This window comes from Mustela lutreola, chromosome 1, assembly GCF_030435805.1.
Source record: "Mustela lutreola isolate mMusLut2 chromosome 1, mMusLut2.pri, whole genome shotgun sequence".
In the NCBI taxonomy this organism is placed as follows: domain Eukaryota; kingdom Metazoa; phylum Chordata; class Mammalia; order Carnivora; family Mustelidae; genus Mustela; species Mustela lutreola.
The window spans coordinates 152,800,003-152,818,110 of record NC_081290.1 but is presented as its reverse complement, the minus strand read 5'-3'; the positions used below and the strand labels follow the sequence as shown (position 1 = coordinate 152,818,110).

General features: G+C 37.2%; 1 protein-coding gene across 9 annotated transcripts in view; it reads right to left on the bottom strand.

Moving 5' to 3' along the window:
• MSRA (methionine sulfoxide reductase A) overlaps positions 1 to 18,108 on the bottom strand; it is a 432,124-nt gene that overhangs the window by 374,063 nt on the left and 39,953 nt on the right. The window contains exons 1-2 of one of the 9 annotated variants that reach the window (XM_059177129.1): positions 12,641 to 13,070; positions 12,366 to 12,440 (exon numbers count right to left, since the gene is read on the bottom strand). The exons of 5 other annotated variants lie outside the window; for them this stretch is intronic. Coding sequence is in view for 2 of the 4 variants with exons in the window: in XM_059177096.1 (XP_059033079.1) it covers positions 12,224 to 12,281 (58 nt within the window). In the remaining 2 variants the exon portion in view is untranslated. Of the gene's footprint in view, positions 1 to 12,223; positions 12,297 to 12,365; positions 12,449 to 12,640; positions 13,078 to 18,108 lie in introns of those variants that run through there. 3 more of the 9 variants (XM_059177120.1, XM_059177138.1, XM_059177096.1) reach the window with 3 other exon arrangements.

Here is an 18,108-nt window from a genome sequence, read left to right as displayed (position 1 = left end):
ATGTCAACGATTATATTTTAAAAGAGGACCCATGAGAAGAGGAGTGGGGAAGAGTGAAAAGGAATAGGTTTCATTTCACTGGAGACCACATACGCTTAGGAGAAACTTCCTGATGCCCTTCAAGGATGTTAAGGATATTACCAACAAGATAATGACCCGCTATTCTGTCTCTACCAAGGACAACGAGAGAAATGGGATCGAACTGTGGCAAGGGAAAATTGGGTTAAATATGAGGAAGAATTTCCTGACAGCCAAGGTATTAAACACTGGAAAGGGAAACCAGAGGCGATTAAGGATGCTCTCTGGAGGTCTTTAAAAAAAAAGTCGAATAGCTTGGCAACTATCTCGGGGTAATTTAGGTACAGTTCCGCCCGCTCCTCTGGCCTTTATCAGTGCTCTAATTCATCCCCTGGCCCAGACAAGACACATTCACCACGGTAAACTACAGTCACACTCTGTTCAATAATGAGCTCTCCGAAGGAGAATAAGCATTAATAAAATGGCAAAAGCTCTCTTAGAAGTAAAACTCATTTTTCTTTATTTAAACTGCACATTGGGTTTTTGTGGTTTTCTTTTCCTTTTTCTTTTTTTCCCCTAACACTTACATCCAGAAATAGCCAAACAAAGCTCATCTCCACTGATCTGTTATTCCAAAGCATTAAAAGGAATCCAGGTGGAAGATTAAGTGTGGAGAATGTTCTGAGTCAGAGACCCACAGAATAATTTATTATGCCCCTCTTTGCTAGGTGCTGTTTAGCATGGAGCACTGCTGCACAGAAATTCTAGTTTTCCTCCTCAGAAGGCTAAAAAGAAAAGCAGATTCCCATTGGTTTGGCTACAAAGCAGCAAACTAAATTATCTCCAGCATTCTAAAATCAGGAGTCTTTGTTTATTTTATGGCTCTCTAGTCAGTCTCATAGTAAAAAACTTCAAAAGAGTTTCACATTCCAAGAGGTCCATGTTCTTTAAAATATTTGAATTTTAAATCTCCCTTTATGTTGGGGTGCCTGGGTGGCTGAGTTGTTAAGCTTCTGCCTTTCACCCAGGTCATGATCCCACGGTCCTGGGATGGAGCCTTGCATGGGGCTCCCTGCTCAACGGGAAGCCTGCTTCTCCCTCTCCCACTCCCTCTGCTGTGTTCCCTCCCTGGCTGTGTCTCTCTCTGCCAAATAAATAAATAAAATCTTTTTTTTTTTTTCTAATCTCCCTTTATGTTGAAGAAAAAAAGAAGGGCTTTTCAAGGAGGACTCTCTTCTTCTCCTGTCAGAGCTGTCATTACACTTGATTGAATTTAGCTGCAGTCTCTCTTCACCTCTGTATGATAAGCTCCATGAAGGCAGTATGTAGGTTGTGTCCAGTACTGTATCATCATCACTGAGCTCTAACAGACACTCAGATATTAAATGAATGATGGACTGACCACCTGAATGAATGAATGAATGAATGGTAGAGGATTTACCTAAGTAGGTGGTCCCAAGTAAACATGGGAAGGTCACTAGAAGCTGCTCTTCTAGTGACCCCATCATGGAGTGAACAAATGCCAAAAAATGGAATGAACAAGGCACTAGGAGACAGAAGACTTGATGTGAGCTGCAGTGTCACTAAGCCAGCACTTCACCTCTCTGAGCCTCAATTTCTCACCTGAGATATGGACTGTGTGTGTGTGTGTGTGTGTTCCTCAAAGGGCTGTGGTAATGTGGGTAAATAGGAAAAACAGAATTTGTAATTAAATAGAGGACAGTTACTCTTTTCACACATTCTTTATTGAAGATTTCCATAAAATTTTTAAATCATGAAGGAGTAGTACAAAGATGGTATTTGATGCCAACTGCTGATTCCAGGAAAGATTTCAGTAAGTGGGAGAAGGAAGTATGACCCACGTTCCGCCAGGAACAGAACATTCAGCTAGTTTCCGTGTGGTCGGGAGGCTCATTCACCGCACATCCTAAGGCAAACACGCACTGAGCCAAGTACACAGCCACTGCCCTTAAGAAAGGCAAATCTGCAAACTCCAGACCAGGAGCTTTTCCTCAAGATTTGGATTTGCAAGTCCAGTCTTCCACCAGTTCTTCATCTCTACCTAGAACTCTGCCCACCTACACTTGCTCACGGCAAACTACCCTCCCACAGGCAGTGGTGCCAAATGGCTTAAGCATAACCCAACGCCTGTCAGTAAAGTGAAGACAGCATTCTTTCACATCCAATTTTAAAACAGATATATAATTATATATAATTATCGAAGCCGTTACATCTAAAGAGTAACCAGCAGGGAAAGGAGAGGGAGGGCTCGGTATACAACACCCAGCATGGCCCCCAATCCTCCTGGTTTCTCAATCTTCTGTGTGTCCTTTTGTTTTGCAAAGTGATTTGGGAGATTAGGTGGGATTTTTTTTTGAGGCGGGACAGCAAGGAAAGTTGCTGAATAAGTGCTACTTGGTTGCACCACAAAAGATACCCAAAGAGCCTCAGCCACAACTCAATTCCACTTGCCCCAACAGTTTGAATTTCTCAATTAAGTTATTTTGTTAGCAAGAGGACGGGTTAGGGAAAGGAGAAAGCGCTTACTGCAGCGCGTTTATTCACTGTATAGAAATCACTGTAATAAGATCAACAGAACATTCTTTCTGCGGGCCCAAGAACTCCAATTTGCTAACGCTGCTGATGCAATGGGAATGTGCCCAAGTTACCGGTGTGCTATAGGAGGTTCTGCAAATAACAGAACGTCACAATAGTCATTTATTCAATAACTGGTGCTCAGAAGCTCGGAATCTGTCCATTGATTTCAACTGACCAAAAGTCTATGTGAAAATTAAGCAACTTTATCCTCTAGATATTAATTAAGGGGATAAAATTCTAGTTCATTCAAAGAAATATTAGCCTCATTAGCCCTCTCCGCCACATCCAAAAGCATGGATTATTGTAAGTATTATTACTAAAACCACCTTTGAGAATAAAAAAATCAAAGTATTCTAATTTTTCAAACACATAACATAGCTGACTTCAAAAGTTGCTGTAAGGAAAATAAACTAATCAAAGGTTAGGCAGATATTTTACCCTGTATAATAAAGGGCTGGCATATAAACATACTGCTAACTAATAAAAATAAGACAACTGAAAAGAAAAATGTGCAAAGGATAGGAATAGAGAATGTACAGAAAAAGTAATCTAAATTGTCAATATAAAAGGATGCACAACCTAAGTAATCAGGTACACAAATTCAAATAACAAAATATTTCTTGCACACCAGATTGACAAAATGTCAAAGTCTGATACCAGCAAGTACTAGCAAAGACATAGGAGATAACAGAGATAGGACAATGCCATAATGTTAATTGGTACAAATGCTTTGAAGAATAATCTGGCATTATCGGGACGCCTGGGTGGCTCAGTTGGTTAAGCGGCTGCCTTCGGCTGAGGTCATGATCCCAGCGTCCTGGGATCGAGTCCCACATCGGGCTCCTTGCTTGGCGGGGAGCCTGCTTCTCCCTCTGCCTCTGCCTGCCACTCTATCTGCCTGTGTTTGCTCTCGCTTCTCTCTCTATGACAAATAAATAAATAAAATTAAAAAAAAAAAAATAATCTGGCATTATTAAGTAAAGTTAACATATTTGGCAACTCAATTCCATTTCTAGGTAATTCCCCTAGATATCGCAAAAATGTACGGAAGACACGTGCAAGGTGTCCATGATAGCACAGTTAGCACAAGGCAAAAATGCAATGTCTACAACAGAAGAATGGATAAACCAAAATGAAAAGCTCTGTGACATCAGACCTGTAGTAGCAACACAGATCAATCTCAGAAATATCTAATCTCATCTGCAAAAAGACAGCCACGGTATAAAATCATTTTATATGTGTTTTAAATTATCCAAAATAACAGTAACAATGTGTATGGTTACCTATACATGTTGTAATATTACAAAAATGTATATAGAAATGTTCTACACCAATTTCAGGGATGGAAGGATAGGGCTTTAGTTATATTCTGAATGTTTTATTTTCTTTAAAAAAAGATCTGGAGCAAATGAATATAGCATTTGTTAGTTCTGGATAATGAGTACATGGGTATTCACTCTGTCTTATTCAGTACTTTGCTAGGTGTTTTCATAATTAAGAGTTTTTAAGTGTTTTAAAGACACATGTATATAACTCATAATCTCTTGGCACAGAGCCCTGGAAATCATACAGAATCAGGTGCATTATCCTTAACCCACCATAGTCATATGCTTGAAGTAGCTAGACTAGATAATTATCTCTCCCATTTGTAATATCAGTTAAATTGCTTTCAGGTATTACCTCGTTGAATATTCTTTACAACCTCCGATTCAGGCATTATAACACCCATTCTTCTGAGAGGAAAAGTCAACTTTTAGAGCTTCAGCATTTTTCCCAAGATCACCCCTTTCATAAGTGATTCAGTACTGGGATCTGGTACTGTCATTACTATACCACAGATGACCACTAGGCATCTCAAAAATGGTATTCTAAAGCCATACGCATCATCTTTAAGGTCTATGTTGTCAACCTGAAACCACAGGTGAGTTAGCAAATGAAATGAAACACTTATCACTGCATTACTTCAATCCTTCTGTCAAATCCATTTCTTCTGATGATTTCTAATATACTGACCTCTTCTAAAAATAAATTATAAGAGTCTTGATAAAAGCCAGCATATTATTAATGGGAAAAATGGAAACCTTGCCCAGGTAGGTTTTTCTCTTATTTAAAAAATAAAATTCAAAGTTAATAAAGTAAAAAATATAATCTTGTTTCTTCACTTCAATCTTTTATTCAATGTGTTAACAGTAAACAGATACTAATCTCAGGGAAGCAGATGATTAGAGAGGGCTAGTGAGAACTTAAACATCATGAAATAACTTATTAAACACAAATTAGCACCAACAATAGAAGCTAAATTTAAGGGTAACAGCTCAGAGACTATTCAGGCTATTTCACCACAAAACTAGCAATCTAAATAAGAGTATCACCAATGGGGAACATGAATTTTAAAAGGCAGTAACAAGGCACCCCTCCCCCCACAAGCTGTAAATAAAGGCCAATGAGGAACCTGGACTTCCATCCCCACCTTGCAATAATGAAATGCTCGCTTTTCCCCTACAAACATGGTGTCAGTGGAGTCTATTAAAATGGAAGATTTAGGGGCACCTGGGTGGCACAGTGAGTTAAGCACCTGATTCTTCATTTTGGCTCCAGTCATGATCTCAGGGTCATAGGATCAAGCCCTGTGTTGGGCTCCACACTCTGCTTGAGATTTTCTCTCCCTCTCCCTCTGCCCCTCCCCCCCCACACTGACATCTCACATGTACATGCATACCCCTGCTTGCTCTCTCACATAAATAAATAAATCCTTAAAACACACACACACACACACACACACGATTGAAATAAGATCGAGAGTCTCATAATACCCAAAATATCCAGGATATAATCAAAATTCCTTATCCTTCCAAGGACAAGGAAAACTTCAACTTGAATAAGAAAAGACTATCAGCTGATCCCAGTACCAAGATGACACAGATATTGGAATTACCTGAGAAGGATTTTTAAAGCAGCCGTCAGAAAAAACTTTTCAATAAGCAATTATGAACAGACATGAAACAAATGAAAATATAGAAAGTCTCAGCAAAGAAAGAACAGATGAAATACATTAACTGAAATTAAAACTCACTAGGTGGGCTCAATAGCAGAATGAAGATAACAGAGAAAAGAATCAGTGACCCTGACAATAGGAACAACAGGAATTACCCAATCTAAACAACAAAGAAAAAAATAGAATAAAAAAAAAAAATGATCAGTGTCAAGCACCTGGAAGACTATAACAAAAGATCTATCATCATATCATCACGAGACCTAGAAGGAAAAGAGAAAGAGTGCAAACCTTAAAAAATTACTCAAATGTGGCTGAAAATTTGCAAATATGGCAAAAGACAGGGACACCTGGCTGGCTCAGTCATAACAGCACACAACTCTTGATCTCAGAGTGGTAAGTATAAGCCCCACGTTGAGTCCAGAGATTACTTAAAAATAAATAAACTTTTTTTTTTAATGGCAAAATACACAAGTCTACATATTTAAGAAGCTGAGTGAACCCAGGATAAATCCAAAGAAATCCATGGCAAGCTACATCACAATTGAACTCTTTGAAAACTAAAGACAAAGAGAAAATTTTTGAAAGTAGTGAGAAAGAAATATCATCTTACCTAGAAGTGAAAAACAATTGAAATAACATCAGATTTCTCACCAGAAACTACAGAGGCAGAAGAAAGTGGTACAACATTTTTCAAGTGCTGAAAAAAAAGGGAACTGTCAGCCTAGAATTCTATATCCAGCAAAAATATCCTTCGGGAAAAAGGGAAATCAAGACATTCTCAGCCAAAGGAAAACTTAAAGACTTATTACCAGTAGACTGACCCTAAAAGAATGGCAAACAGAAATGGTAAGAAGGCTAAGAAACTACTTTGTGTTAAAATTAAATATGATAATCACATTCCATGATACTATATAAGTATTATTTTATGTCAGTGATTACAGTAGCACCTTGGTTAACATACCATGAGAAACTCCACTAGAAAATAATTTAGAGATGATAAATGTGGCATTTGGGTTATTTCAAAAAAAAAAAAAAAAAGCTAGACATCATGAGCTCATAGTCTATAACCTCCTACTTTACCATTATCTATGCTGAAAAGTCAAAGTCAATTTACATCACTCCAGCTTACAAGTTTTTCAAAAATATAACCTGGTACAAGTGCTAATACTGCCTATTGATTCAGCAATCCCATTTTGGGGCCTATACCCAAAAGAACTGAAAGCAAAGACTCATACAGATTATTTGTACACCCATGCTCAAAGCAGCATTATTTACACAGCCAAAAGGTGGAAACAACCAAAGGTCCATCAATAGAAGAAGGGATTTAAAAAAAAAAGTCTATATGCACAATGAAATATCATTCAGCCTTAAAAAGGAAGGAAATTTGACACATGCTACAACTGACTGAACCTTGAGAATGTGGTGCTAAGTAAAACACCCAGTCACTAAAGGACAAACACAATATGGTTCCACTTACATGAGGTGCTTAGAACAGTCAAATTCACAGAGACAGGAAGCAGAATAGTGGCTGCCAGGGACTAGAGGAAAGGGAAAATGGGAAACTGTTGTTCAATGGGTACAGAGTTTCAGTTTTACAAGAAGAGTTCTGTGAATGGACGGTGGTGATGACTACACAATGTGAATGTGCTTACTGCCATTGAACTCTGAACTTAAAAATGGTTAAGATGGTAAAGTTTATGTTATGTATTTTTACGACAATTTTTTAAAATTTTAATCAAAAACAACAAAAAAGAATAGTATCTACTATTTGTTCAGCACTTGCTATGTATCAGGGAGTACACTAAGAGCTTTGCAGATATTTCCTTATGTCTCTTCTCAACTGACTTTGAGGAAGATAGCATGATCTGTTTTACACATGAAGAAACTGGGTTTGCATAACTAGACCAATGTTCAAAAAGTAAAAAATGTAGTCTAAATCAAACTGCCGTTGGTAAGACTCTGAAGCCCATTGTCTCTAACCCATGATGGTGGAAGGACTAGGATAAAGCACTCCGGAGTCTCTGGGAACAATTCCATCTTTTCAAGCAAGGGAAAATAACTCACAGTGGCCAGCAGAGAAGAAGATATGAATGGCACTGATCTATGGAATGAAAAAGGATGGCATCGCTACAGAGGGACTAGTTCTTCAAAACCCGAACTTTAAAATATTTTCTACAAAACTGCAAGATCATTAGATGATCCTAATTATATTGGAACAAGAGATTCTTAGCTATAAAACAAAAGAGAAATTTGTAATTCTTAAAACATGCTGGAATACAGAACACAAACAGGTAACTTCTTTCCTTTTCCACAATTACTTCTAGAGAAATAAAATAATCTCGGCACAACCAGTGACAAAATCAAGTCACATGTTATAGTTGGTGCTGTTATTCATGACCTACTGGGTTTCAGAATACATTCCTAACTTTAGTATTCTCTGAACCTTTTCTTTCCCTTCACTAAAATTTCTATATACCCACTTCTCCTTATTCCACCATGTTCTCTGGAACCCCACCAATCATATCCCCTATCCAACCTGGATCCCACAGGCAAATATTGCAATGCTGCCCTCCTTTGCCCACATCCTCTGACCTTCCTCAGTTCCTGCTATTTTAATTCCAAGCCTGGATTCACCCCCATGTTCACTCTCTCCAGGGCCACCACTTGTACCTGGGTGACTTTGTACCTTCCTCCAGCAGATCAAGGCACAGGGCTTACGCAGGAAAGTTGGGCCTGAATTTCATAATTATACACAGTGGTCTTGACTCTGCCCCTGGAGAGAGACCTAAATAGATGCTGTTCACCATGAACTGGCCTCAGCAACTCTTCATGATGTTGTATCACACTCTCAATGCTGATTGTTTTCGATACTCTAATCTAACCTCAAGATCTCACATCTACTCTCACTCTCTTAGTAAAGTTATTGGCAGGACTGAAGCCAGCTATTGAGCAGTGCCCTCAACTCTCCACAAGTTTCCTTCACCATAATCCCCTCAGGCTTCTTCCCACAAGGAGCACATAAGGAAGATTTCCAACTTGTTAGACAGTCCGTTGGCCTGCTCCATGCCTAGGCCACACCACCATGGCCTACAGCTCTGGGATCCCTTGGGGAAATGAAAGGGAGAATGTAAGACAACGGAGGGCTGCCAGGAAGGGAATGAGCATTGGGAGCCACTGTGCACCAGTCAAGTTCTTCTTTTATATTGTCTCCAATGGTTACCTCAGGGGTTCCAACTCAGTCACAGAAAATGCAGCCCTATATGCCACTCCCTCTAAACACATAACCAGCAACACAGACTCAGATTCAAAGCAAAATACTGCATTTTGCTCCTCAACCATAATGAGTAAAAGTTTTCTTAATCAAATAAGCCTCAAGGAGAAAATCTGCTTCAAAACTTGGTTTATTCCTTCAATGAGTCCATACTGCATGGCCGTTACGTGCCAGTGTTAGGTGCTGTCGCTAGGATCGATGAGATAGAGGTGAAAGCATTGGTAAGCTATAAAGAGATACACATTTACTGATTATTCTTATCCTTCCCCTCCCCACAACTATGAATTCCTTATGGGGAGAAATTACATCTTTGTCTCCCCTACATCCAGCATGGGGCCTGGCACAGAGTAGGCCCTCTGGGAATATTTGTTGAATTACTTCATCAGTTCCTACCCGTAGCTGAAACATTTCTTATCTCATTCCACCTGCCACCAGCCCTGACGCAGGCTATGGCCACCACCACAACCTCCGAGCTCACCTCCCTAGTTCATGTGACTCATTTCCTCTTAAGAATGTGAATCTATACCTCCTTCTCATAGAAAAGAACAACTACATGGAATAAAGTTAGCGCACCAAGTTAAAAGCTCACTCATGCCTAGAGTCAAGAGATGTATCATCCTTATGAGCCTTTATAGTAGTGAACAAAACTAAGGAAACAAAACAAAACACTAGGCAACACGTAAAGTAAACTAACTGGTGTGCTTAGAATACACAGCCCCCTAGCACACTTATTTCATAAGCGTGACCCTCACTTACAGGTGTGAGATTGCCCTCCTCTTCTCTTTCTCAGAAAAGGAAACAAAGAAAAACAAAAATCCCTTACAAAGAGGTCGCTGCTTTATGCTGCAGCCACATCTTCAAAAGTTCAATGACACCTACTTTGGCATCTGTAAAACCTAGCACGTGAGCCGTGGTCCAAGCCTCCCTATTTGATTTCTTTCTCATGACATCTGAGTTGCTTACTGTACACGTCCCTCAGAAGACTTGAACAACTGAAGCTTTTTGACCAGTAAGATGCAGCAACCTGAAGAATGGCCCAACAAAGTTCCCAGAGCCGTATGGACAACAGCTGATCTCCTGAGGTTTTATAACAACACTCTGATATGTATATTGTACAATGGAAGTTAACATACCTTAATCTATTGAAATACATCTCACTACAGTGCTGCTCTTTTCTATCTAGGCTTCTGGGCTTCTCTTTTAAATCTATGCTCTGTTCCGTCCATGCATGTGGTTTCCTTCCCTGTTACCCAAAATAACTTCGTCAATAAAATGTTAGCATGCTTAAGTGGGTACTCAATAAACATTTGCTCAATGAATGAACAAATGACTGAATAATTATAAAATACTGGGCTAAGGCCCCCTAAGAGGTTTCCACTAGTTTATAGAATTATGTGCTTGCATGTTCAGGTATCACGTCTAAATGGGACTGAATAATAGGTATCAAGTAGCAGTTAAGTATTAATCCATATCTGTCTTAATAATTCTACTTCAAAATCTACAATTCAAACTATAATGAATATATGCTGAGACAGAGTTCATTTACAATCATACTACTAGTATTTACACACCTTAAGATTTGAAATATTAATACTGATATGGAAATAATTCACAGCCTAAACATCAATGTGTTTGTATAATAAAAGGTCTAAAAGTAAAGAAAAATGTCTCATGTTAAGCCTAAATGCTTGTGTTTGAAAATGTAATCAACTATTTTTAAACATACCTCTTAAAAAAGATTGTACAAAGGAGTGCCTGTTTTACACCTAGTTAACAAGGAACGCTTTAATATGGGACTTTTTTCATTTTAGGATATGTAACAAGTAGGCCAGTGAGAATATATTAGTAAAAAACTTTATTAGGTATAACATCTAATATTTATTATCAAATCTTAAGTCTAATAAACACCATAAAATGTAGCTTTACCACTACCGAAAAATTTAATATTCCTTAAGGTGTGTTCTGACATCTTTGTTTTCTAATTCACTTATTTCTTATTATCCTGTCAGAAAACAACTGGACATAAAATAGTCTGGGCATAAGATCAGTTTATTCTCACTGAGTTCGCTGTGAAGAAGTTCTGAAATAAGCTAGCAAATTATTCTTTTAACTTTGAGGAAAAATGGTCTCAGATAAACTAAAGAAGTCACATATTTAGCAAACCTAAATGACGAGAGGTTACGTTAAATGTTTAAAAAGTAAATGAAAGTAAATATAAATCGGTAATAAGACGGTCGGAATGAAAGCGTAGCTCTAATTTAAACTTATTTGCTGAACTTTCTTTTTGTGTCCTATATTGTTGGTTGCTAGCATGGGCGTGAAGGATCCTGTAAGCAGTTCAACAGGAAGACTGTAGCCATGCAAGCATCTCCTTCCCAGTGCCTATCAGCATGTCTTTTATGTCTTGGCGTCCATTTTAGGAGTATCAGCGAGGTGGTGTATAAAGAAGCTTATAAAACAAAGGTTGTCATTTTGGCAACCCATGTGAACACTAAGTGATTTCATTTTACTGAAGATCAAAATGTTGATTACTGAAAAAGTTGAAGGGAACACTTAAGCTGAACTATGCAAACACCTGTATTAGATCTCACAAATTTTTAACTCATATTTGAATATTAAATGCCATTCTCAGAACTGCTGATGTATGTCACTATGATACCACAAAAACCATTTTAAACAATTGATCATTTAAGGCGCGCCGTAATATAAAGCTATAAACAAAAAAAAAAAATTTGTGTGAAAGGATTAACAAATCCATGATTACATGCTCAAAACAAAAGCATGGAGCAGTCTTTTATACTACCCAAAATGATTAGTACTTATTTGAATATACATACGATTTCCCTGTATCCTTTTAGTATATGAAATAAAAAGAACATATATTATCATAGGAAGTCATAACTTAATGCTACAAGTCAAACTCTCTTCTTTAGAAACAGGAATACTTACTGACAACGAGGGTGGTCCACAAAAATACGTGCCTTACAGTTAACCTCTCCTAAAATAATGCTGATTTTTAAGAGCAGAACTATCACAATCGAACCATAATCAGGCCTAATAGAAACTTTATTATTAAGAAATTAGATTCAAAGTATGTATCCAAGTAAAATACTGGGTAATATTGAAAAGCAAATCCATGAACTTTCTAGATTTTCTTTCTACTTAAAACATTTAGAGAGAGCCAAGCTATAGTAATCGTTTAATTATACAATCTAATCAACTAAAAATAATGGAATTTTTCTCCAAGAACTGCAAACACAGCTTGCTACTTCTTATCCAAAAGATTAAATTTCTATTCTCTCCCATTCCCAGCCATTTTCTGCCAACATCATAAAAATTACCTTTTATCATTTTCTTCTCACAATGAGAATCCCCTAATCGCACACATCTTTGAGACATAGACACCTCCCCACCCACCTCCCCACCCACCTCCAAAAACTGGTTCAGAGCAAAGACACACACAAAAATAATGACCAAGCTCACATTTCTTGTTTGCCCTTCACACGAAGTCTGGTGTCTTCAGCTTGCCTTTCTGGTCTTCAGTGTTGTCAGTCATTGCTGGGGGATGTAGTTTAGGACAGCATGAAGCAGCAGAAATAAAAGCTGTTGCTTTAAGAAAACGTTTTCTTAAACACATGGATAAAACAACTTTTACTCTGACTTCCTGGCTGAGTTGCATAAAATCTTAGAAAGCCTCCTTGAAACGTGAATGTCTACAAATGGGAAAAAATAAAATAAAATAAAATCTAAAAACTTACGTTCTGAACACATTCCGAAGGATGTCTGATTTGATTTGAAAGCAGGTTTGTACTGATGAACAAACTTTATTTTGTAGAGAATTAATATTCTCTCTAATTAGAAATTTGCCTTGCCATCTTCTATATTAATCCTGTCTCTCATGGTGTAATCATACATGCAAAAAATCAAATACAGTATTTCCCAAATGCATGGACACTGTGGAAGCTTCATTTTGAAAAAGGCTTTTATTTCCCTTAATACTGGTGACTAAACGTCATTGTATGTACCAACACTTTCAAATAGCCCAAGAGACTTAAAAAGCCTTCTAAGTTTGAAAACCAAAAAGTTCTGAGTTTTTCTGTACCCCAGGACGGTTTTCTTTCCTGAAGCTCAAGCCGAGAAAGCAGACAAAAGAAGCTGATTTGACTGAGCTGTGCCAAGTCTTGCCTTTTTTTCTTTCCTCAGCTCTCCCTCTGCCTCTCTCTCTCCCTCTCCCTCTCTCTCTTTCTCTCTCACTCTTTTGCTCCCAGTATGGCAACCTTCCGAGCAGTCTTGGCGGAGGTCCAGCCTGTGCCAGTCTGTCTGAATTCTTGTCTCCAAAAGATGTCCTTTGCGGATCAATTAATACATTTGAAAACAGGAAACTGTGGTACGGTACCCAAATCCTGGCACCAACAGCATCGACTTCTGCCAAATCACCTTACAGATTTCATGGTATCCTACCTTTCATAATCATTACTAACATGTTCCCGGAGCAATAATGGAGTACTAGAAGCCATTCACTGTTCAGCGATAAGGAATCTGTTCCCTAGAAATGTCCATATGCGACATATGCACAACCTGCAGTAAATCAAAATTCTCCTGTGAGAAGAGATGTATGTAACTTTAATAAGCACCACATACTGTATTTCTTTTTATAAGACTTGCTTTTCCTTGCCCTGCTGCAAAGAATCATGGGAGGAGAGAAAAGGAGGCATGCAGATTAAAATTAAAACTGTATGCCCAAATAAGTCATGCTTTACCCTATGGGAAAAGAACATAGTTCTGACTGAACAGCAAATCCCATTATTAAGAAAATTCTAATATAAGCTGTACCCATCCAAAATTTTACTGGATATGAAGGAGGAAGAGAATCCTTTTCAAAATATAAATACCAATTAAAAGGGGAAGAACTAACTTAGGGGTAAATTTAGTGAAATTAAGTATATTTTCAAAATTTGAACCTCAAGTTTCAAATAGTCACTTGTTTACTAAATCCATACCACTACAATTAAGAAGTACAAATAAATACTGTTTATTTTTACTTATAGCATGCACATCTTTTAAAACAAAAGAGTCAGTCTCTGCTTCACACATCTACCTGTCCTTTGCAGACCAATTAATACATTTGAAAACAAGAAGCTATCTATGGTACCCAAATCCTAGCACCAACAGCATCGACTTCTAACAAACCGTTTTTCTGCTATTTCATTTAAGAAACCATTTTTACCTTTGATGCTTGAAAATATGGAGTAACTATACTCTAGAATCACCATGGTTTCATGGAAAAAAAACAGAATAGTAGGTTCTAGTTCTTTCTGTCTTTCTAAGGTGTGTAACCTCAAGGTCCCAAATTGCTCAATCTGTACATCCCTCACTTTGTTCATCTATCAAATATAAAAATCAGTGACTTCCTCTTCTGTGGTCCCAAAATACTCTCCTTATACTTAGTATACCTCTACTCTAATTATATAGTAGTTAGTTGAGTATGTGGCCTTCACCAGACAGGCCATTCTTGGGCAGGACCATGTGTCACTTATCTAAGAAAACTGAAAGTCTTCCATAAGCAGGTGCTCAATAAATCTATTAGGTGAATAAATTATGGCATTAGATCACATAAATATCACTCTGAAGTTCCATAAAATTATGAAATATGATAAAGAAAAACAAAACTACATATTACTAAATCGTAAATTGACAGATCAGAGAAATGCTACAAAATATTTTAAGTGTTGAACTGAAGCACTAACAGAAGTGTTCTGTGTAATACTTCCAAATAAGGATGATGAGACATGGGCAGGATGACAGTAGATTTGCAATTTATAATCAAACTGTTGAAAAAGTAAAAGACTAAGAAAGAATCTTAAAAGCAGCAAGGGAGAAGTGACTCCTCACGGGTCAGGGGCCCAATAAGATTAACAGCTGATTGCTCACTGGAAGCCATGGAGGCCAGAAAGCAGTGGGATGATAGAGTCAAAGGGCTGACCGAAAAAAAAATCCACTGGTAGTTCTTTATCAGCAACCTTCAAAACTCAAAGAGACACTAAGATGCTCCCAGATAAACAAAAAAACAGAATACTTATTGCTAGTAGATCTGCTCCATAAAGAATACTAAAAGAGCTTTTTCTTTCAGACTGAAATGAAAGGAAACTAGACAGTAACTTAAATCCACATGAAGAAACAAAGAGCACAAGTAAAGGTTACCACAGAAAGCAATAATAAAAGTAGTATAAATACGGGGTGCCTGGGTGGCTCAGTCAGTTAGGTATCTGATTCCTTATTTTGGCTCAGGTCCTAATCTCAGGGTTGTGATATCAGACTTCATAGCCAGCTTAGGATTCTCTCCTTCTGTCCCTCCCCACTTAAAAAATAAAAAAATAAGAAATAAAAAATACACAAATGTATTTTTTGTTTATAACTTTTTTCTCCTACCTGATTTGAAAGACAACAGCATAAAGCAATAATTATAAATCTATGTTGATGGACACACAATATGTGAAGATGTATCTGTGACAACAGGATAAAGGAGAGATCAAACTGAGTTATATAGGAGCAAAGTTTTTGTATACTACTGAAATTAAGTTGATATAAATCTGAATTAGATTGTTACAAATTAAAATGTTAAGATCAACCACTAAGAAAACAAGGGAATTAAAATGTTATCCTAAAAAAAAAAAATCACAGAAAAGGTAGTAATGGAAGAACAGAGAGATAAAAAAGACAAAGACAGAGGGAAAACAGCAAAATGACAGAAGTAAATACAACATCATCAGTATTCACATTAAACTTAAATGAAATAAAGACTCCAATTAAAAGACAGAGATTGGCAGAATGGATTTAAAATACATAATCCAACTATGTGCAGTCTACAAGAGACACACTTCAGATTCAAAAACACAAATAGGTTGAAAAAATATATATATAAAAATATATACCACACAAACAGCAACCAAAAGAACACTGGAATGGTTATACTAATATCAGACAAAATGCATTTAAAATAAAAATTGTTACTAAAGACATCTAATAATTATAAAAGGGTAAATTCATCAAGAAGATGCAACCATCATAAACATATATACCCATAACCAAAGAGCTTAAAATATATAAAGAAAAAAATGAAATAATTGAATGAAGAAACAGACGATTCAACAAACACAATTTTCCAATAATAAGTGGAGACTTCAATACTCCAGTTTAAATAATAGCCGGGACAACTACATGGATCAGCAAGGAGCAGAAGCTTGAACAGCTCTATAAAGCAACTAGACCCAACAGACATATACAGAACACTCCACTCAACAACAGCAGAATACACAGTCTTCTCGAGTGCGCATGGAACGTTCTCCAAAACAGACAATATATTAAGTGATAAAGCAGGTGTCAATAAATTTAAAGATTGAAATCATACAAGGTACTTCTCCAACCATAGTGGAATCAAAATAGAAATCAATCACAGCAGAAAAAGATGGGGAAAATCACAAATATATGGAAAAAATACTCCTACATAACCAATGAAGAAATTTAAAGAGTAGAATGGAAATAAATGAAATAGAGAATAAGAAAAACAATTTTTAAAAATTAGATAAAGTTATTGCAAGAAAACTACAGACCAATATCCCTTATGGATATAGATGCAAAAATTCTCAACAAAATACTATGAAACTGAATCCAGCAACATACACAAGGGATTTTAAACCATGACCAAGTGGGATTTATCCTAGGAATACAAGGTTGGTTCAACACAGAAAAATCAATCAATGTACTACACCATATTAATAAAATAAAGGACAGAAACCATTCAATCATCTCAATAGATACACAGAATGCCAATGTTTTTTCATGATTAAAAACTTGGATCCACATGGGGCACCTGGGTGGCTCAGCCATTAAACATTTGCCTTTGGCTCAGGTCTTGGTCCCAGGGTCCTGGGATCATGCCCCACATCAGGCTCCCTGTCTCAGCGGGAAGCCTACTTCTCCCTCTCCCACTCCCCATGCTTGTGTTCCTACTCTCACTGGCTCTCTCTGTGTCAAATAAAGAAAATCTGTTTAAAAATTAAAAAAAAAAAAAAGATACTTGGATCTACATAAAGAAAGAAAGAGTACTTAAGATGCAAAAGTGAAAGTAAAATAGACTTATTTTTCTTATTTTTAACTGCTCTAACAAATGAGAATTTGTTCAAAATAATAGCAATGTACTTAGTTATATAAGCTTATGTGTGTATATGTATGTATGTGTCCATTTGTATAAATATATGCTTATATATAAGTGAAACAAAAGACAGCAATAATACTAGGTATTAGGATTATTTTATTATTGTAAGATACTCACACTACCCATGTAGTAGGGCAGTGTTATTTGAAAGTGGATTTGGATTAGTTGTAAATGTATATTATAAACTCTGGGGGCATCACTAAAAAAAAGGTTGTTTTTTTTTTTGTTTTTTTTTTTTAATTTTTTATTTTTTATAAACATATATTTTTATCCCCAGGGGTACAGGTCTGTGAATCACCAGGTTTACACACTTCACAGCACTCACCAAATCACATACCCTCCCCAATGTCCATAATCCCATCCCCTTCTCCCAAACCCCCTCCCCCCGGCAACCCTCAGTTTGTTTCGTGAGATTAAGAGTCACTTATGGTTTGTCTCCCTCCCAATCCCATCTTGTTTCATTTATTCTTCTTCTACCCACTTAAGCCTCCATGTTGCATCACCACTTCCTCATATCAGGGAGATCATATGATAGTTGTCTTTCTCTGCTTGACTTATTTCGCTAAGCATGATACGCTCTAGTTCCATCCATGTTGTTGCAAATGGCAAGATTTCATTTCTTTTGATGGCTGCATAGTATTCCATTGTGTATATATACCACATCTTCTTGATCCATTCATCTGTTGATGGACATCTAGGTTCTTTCCATAGTTTGGCTATTGTGGACATTGCTGCTATAAACATTCGGGTGCATGTGTCCCTTTGGATCACTACATTTGTATCTTTAGGGTAAATACCCAATAGTGCAATTGCTGGGTCATAGGGCAGTTCTATTTTCAACATTTTGAGGAACCTCCATGCTGTTTTCCAGAGTGGCTGCACCAGCTTGCATTCCCACCAACAGTGTAGGAGGGTTCCCCTTTCTCCGCATCCTCGCCAGCATCTGTCATTTCCTGATTTGTTGATTTTAGCCATTCTGACTGGTGTGAGGTGATATCTCATTGTGGTTTT